Raw genomic sequence first — 4,684 nt, 5'->3', positions numbered from 1 at the left:
GCGAGGCCGAAGAGCGCCTGTCGCCCTTCCAGGCCCGTGCGGGGCGATCCCGCAGCCTCCAGGCGGCGATCCAGGGCGGCTCGAGGCCTGAGCGGGAGCCCGGAGGCGCGGCCGGCATGGAGGCGCTGCTGCTGAGCGTGGGGTTGCTGCTGGGCGCCTACGTGCTAGTCTATTACAACCTGGTGAAGGGGCCGCCGTGCCGCGGCATCGCCAGCCTGCGGGGCCGCACGGCCGTGGTCACGGGTGAGTGCCGGCTGGCGGGCAGGGGGCGGGGAAGCCGGGACGGAGGGGGCGGTGGCCCGCGGGCTCAGTTCGGTTCCCGCCCGCCCTCCGCAGGCGCCAACAGCGGCATCGGAAAGATGACGGCGCTGGAGCTGGCGCGCCGGGGAGCGCGCGTGGTTCTAGCCTGCCGGAGCCGGGAGCGCGGGGAGGCGGCCGCCTTCGACCTCCGTCAGGTGAGGGCGGGCGGGGCCAGGCGGGACCGTGAACAGAGGACAGTCACACCTGGGACACAGGAGTGAGCAGAGCAGCTCGGGGCGGGTTTGGAGGAAACGCAGCCCCTGAAAGGAGAGTGCGGCTCGGTTCGCCAAGTGCAGAAGAGGGGATGCACAGGTCTTCTGGTCACACAGCAAAAGGGCACCAGACCTGAAGGAATTAATTGCTATTCTAAGACATTTAAGGACCGGTAGAAGTTACATTAATGAAAGAGTCGGAAAGGGAACAGCAGAGGGAACAGCATACGCAAAGGCCCTGAGGCAAATTAATTGGTCTGATTTAAGAAACCGATTAAAAGGTTGAATGAGGCTGGAACACAGAGTATGAGGAAAAGAGGCAAAATGAAGGGGCTGAACACTCTGAGCCAGGGCCAGGTTCTGAGGGCCCTTACAGACCCTACTGAGATCAGATTTTATAGAATGGGCAGTGGAGATCCAGTGAAGGGTCTTCCACAGGGTCTGGACTGTCAGAATAGCCTTTTGGAATGAACCCCTTGGTGGCCGTGTGGCGTCTGGTTTGGAGGGGATAAGAGTGGGTTGGAGGACACCAGTGAGAAGTCTGTTGTAGAGTTTAGGGTAAACAATAATGGGCAGAGGGTATGATAATATTAATAATAGCAAGTGCCTATGCACGAGTGCGTGCCAGGCACTGTTCTAAAGATTTTACATATATTAACTCATTTAATCCTCACAATAACTCTGAGACAGGTACTATTATTATTATTCCCACTTTACAGAGAACGAAGGCTCAGAAAGATTAAGCATCTTGCCCAAGGTCTCACTCTAGTAATAGGCAAAGTCAAGATTTGCATCCAGTGTTCACACACTTACCCACTACATTCTAACGCCTAGGGGCAGATCTTAGTAGTAGTAGGAGTTGAACTCTCAGAATTTGGTGCCTGGGGAGGGGGAAGAAGAGAAGGGTGCGTGTGACAGCCCAGCCCTTGCCACTCCACAGGAGAGTGGGAACAATGAGGTCATCTTCATGGCCTTGGACTTGGCCAGTCTGGCCTCCGTGAGGGCCTTTGCCACTGCCTTCCTGAGCTCTGAGCCACGGCTGGACATCCTCATCCACAATGCCGGTGAGGGGCAGCAGGCCCTGCAGGGGGGCGGCGGGTGGCCAGGGGGCAGCCGACCCCTCCAGCCAGGCTTTGCCAGGGGACGTGTGGGAAGGATGCCCCCTACCACCATCTCACATGGGGGACACCGAGGCCTCCAGGAATCCCTCTGGAGCAGTTGCTCACACCTAGCCCCTGCCCCAGGGATCAGTTCCTGTGGCCGAACCCGGGAGCCCTTTAACCTGCTGTTGCGAGTGAACCACATCGGCCCCTTCCTGCTGACACACCTGCTGCTGCCCCGGCTGAAGACATGCGCCCCCAGCCGCGTGGTGGTGGTATCCTCAGCCGCCCACCGTCGAGGCCGCCTCGACTTCACACGCCTGGACTGCCCAGTGGTGGGCTGGCGGCAGGAGCTGCGGGCATATGCCGACAGTAAGCTGGCCAACGTATTGTTTGCCAGGGAGCTCGCCACTCAGCTTGAGGGCACTGGCATCACCTGCTATGCAGCCCACCCAGGTGAGACTTGGCTCTCTGGCTGCTCTGCTTTGTTTTGATTCCCCCTCTCCCATCCTCGCCCCCATCCCATGCTGCCCCAACCTCTCACTGAGCCACAGAATCTCAGGGTAGGAAGGAGGTCTGGTCCCAGGAGAGAACTGTTCCTTGCTGATCTTGAAGCTAGGCTCTCCTTGTCTGGGATTTTCCTCTCACACCACAAACTTGGATGCTGACTGCTAGGTAGGGTATGGCAATGAATAAGGCCTAGGTTCTCACCCCAAGGAGCCATCCACATGACTGAACTGACTATAACATGATGATAATGATGATGTTAGCTAATAATTATTCATTCAGGGAGCATTTACTGAGTACCTACTATGTTCCAGGCATTAATCTCAATGCAGGGGAGGTAGCAGCGAACAAAACAAAGACCTTATCCTTGTAGAGTTTACATTCTACTTTAGAGAAGGGGGAGACAGCTAATAAATAAATATATACGGTGACAGGTGGTGATAAAGTGCTACGGGGCAAGATAAAACAGGGTAAGGGGACTAAGAAATGACAGGGTTGGCACAAGAAAAAGAAATGTCAGGGAGTGCTATTTTTATCTATGGCAGTCAAGGAAGATGTATCTGAAAAGGTAACATTTGAGTAGAGGCCTGAAGGAGATGAGAGAATGAGGCATGAGGTTTTCTGAGGAGAAGAGTTAAAGAACAGAGTAAATAGCAAGTGCAAGGGCCCTGAGGCAGAAGTGCCTGGTGTGCTTGAGAAAGAACAGGGAGCCTGGTATGGTTGGAACAGAGTGAGAGCGGAGAGAGTGGCAAGAGATGAGGAATAGAGATGGGCTGGGTCATCCGGGGTCTGCGGGTCCACTGGAAGCATTTTGTCTTACAGTCTGAGTGATTTTACTGATGACTAAGACCCATCCCTGCCTTTAGGGAACAGGTTCCAGGATAACAAGATTTGCCCCACCCGTATTACCATACTGCATATTAGATAATCATGCCTAAGGCTCGTTAGTAACTATAATAGTGACAATAATAATTATAGATAACCATTATTACACTCCATGCCTCTAACGTCCATCTACTACAGGTGTTAATAAGTGTTTGCTGATTAAACAAAGGAATAGGAAAAAAGATGAGCTAGTAGAAAAGGTGGAGAGAGACAGAATGGTCCCAGGCTGGGGACACAGCACGAGCAAAATCTGGAAGATGAGGATATATAAGGAGTTGGGATGGAGAAGAGGAGCTTGCTGTTAGAAACGAGTGAGATCACCTTGTCGGGGCCCTAAATACTACCTGGTAAATACTACCTTGGTTTCCCTGGAACTGGACTCTGTTCCCCACTCCATTGTAGCCCTGTTCTTGCTACTTTTACCCTGGGCCCTCACCCACTGTCCTCCCTGCTCCTTCCTTCCTTTCTTCCTGTCCACAGGGCCAGTGAACTCGGAGCTGTTCCTGCGCCACGTTCCTGGATGGCTCCGCCCACTTTTGCGCCCAGTGGCTTGGCTGGTGCTGCGGGCACCACGAGGGGGTGCCCAGACCCCCCTGTACTGCGCTCTGCAGGAGGGCATTGAGCCCCTCAGTGGGAGATACTTTGCCAACTGCCATGTGGAGGAGGTGACCCCAGCTGCAAGAGACGACCGGGCAGCTCACCGACTATGGGAGGCCAGCAAAAGGCTAGCCGGGCTTGGGCCTGGCGAGGGTGCCGAATCTGATGAAGATCCCCAGCCTGAGGACCCATATTCTCCGAGCAGCCCCCACCCCGAGGAGCCCACGGCTTCTGAACTCTACCCCAGCCCTCAGAGTTCACCAGACTTGTCTAAGGTCATGCGCCGAATTCTGGTTAAAGCTGAACCTGAGCTCCAAACCTCCTAACCCCCAGGCCGGGAAGCTTTCCAGGGCACTTGGTGGGCCTTGAAAACCTTAGCTGTGTGCCAGGCCACGCACTGGGCATTGAGAGGGTTGCAATTTTTACCTCCATGGTTACCTTCTGGGGCTTCAAGCTACATCCTGGACAGCTCGTTTCCTGATGGAAGGAAATAAAGGGTGATGATTTCTTCCTGAAGAGTGACCGTAACCACAGATTGAGAGGTGGGGCGTAGTGTGCCAGATGCGGCTTCTCAGGAATTTGAATTTCGTATTTTCCAGGCCCTACCCTCAGGAATGCTGATCAGCCCTGGATGAGGGCCTGGGAATTTGTAATCTGATGCACTGCCAACACTGAGAATTACTCAGCCGGGCCCTTTTCGACCGTGTAGCTAGGTAGTTGCATTACCCCCTTTTTCCAGAAGCGGGATTAGGCAGCCAGGTAAGGGACTCGCCCAAGGTCTCCCAGCTAGTAAGAGCAGGGACTGAAATTGGAGCCCCGGCGGGCTGACTCCAGGGCCGGCTGCTGTAAGGTGGGTGCTGGGAGGTGAGAAAGGGCAGGGCGGTTGTTATCGAGGCGCCCGGCGGGAGTGGAGGGACGCCTTTGAGGACTGAGCCCCGCTATGGCGACCCCGTGCCATAAAGCGTGTTGACCGCCGCGGCTTGAGCTCTGCTGCTTCCCTCGACACGCCGGCCCCGCCTTCCGCCGCCACACTTCCGGTGGGGCCGCGGCCGCGGAGGGGCGCGGGCGGGGGGCCGCTGGGGG

The 4,684-nt window shown here is 55.7% G+C and overlaps 1 protein-coding gene across 1 annotated transcript in view; it reads left to right on the top strand.

Annotated features, from left to right (window-relative positions):
• The window catches only part of DHRS13 (dehydrogenase/reductase 13), a 10,107-nt gene continuing 5,423 nt past the window's right edge, over positions 1 to 4,684 (top strand). The window contains exons 1-5 of the mRNA XM_024735731.1: positions 1 to 243; positions 337 to 455; positions 1,453 to 1,576; positions 1,757 to 2,068; positions 3,485 to 4,451. Coding sequence (XP_024591499.1) covers positions 117 to 243; positions 337 to 455; positions 1,453 to 1,576; positions 1,757 to 2,068; positions 3,485 to 3,927 — 1,125 coding nt within the window. The 5' untranslated portion in view covers positions 1 to 116 and the 3' untranslated portion in view covers positions 3,928 to 4,451. The remainder of the gene's footprint in view (positions 244 to 336; positions 456 to 1,452; positions 1,577 to 1,756; positions 2,069 to 3,484; positions 4,452 to 4,684) is intronic.

Source organism: Neophocaena asiaeorientalis, unplaced genomic scaffold (genome assembly GCF_003031525.2).
Source record: "Neophocaena asiaeorientalis asiaeorientalis breed wild unplaced genomic scaffold, Neophocaena_asiaeorientalis_V1.1 scaffold129, whole genome shotgun sequence".
In the NCBI taxonomy this organism is placed as follows: domain Eukaryota; kingdom Metazoa; phylum Chordata; class Mammalia; order Artiodactyla; family Phocoenidae; genus Neophocaena; species Neophocaena asiaeorientalis.
This window is presented reverse-complemented; position numbering and strand designations above follow the sequence as displayed.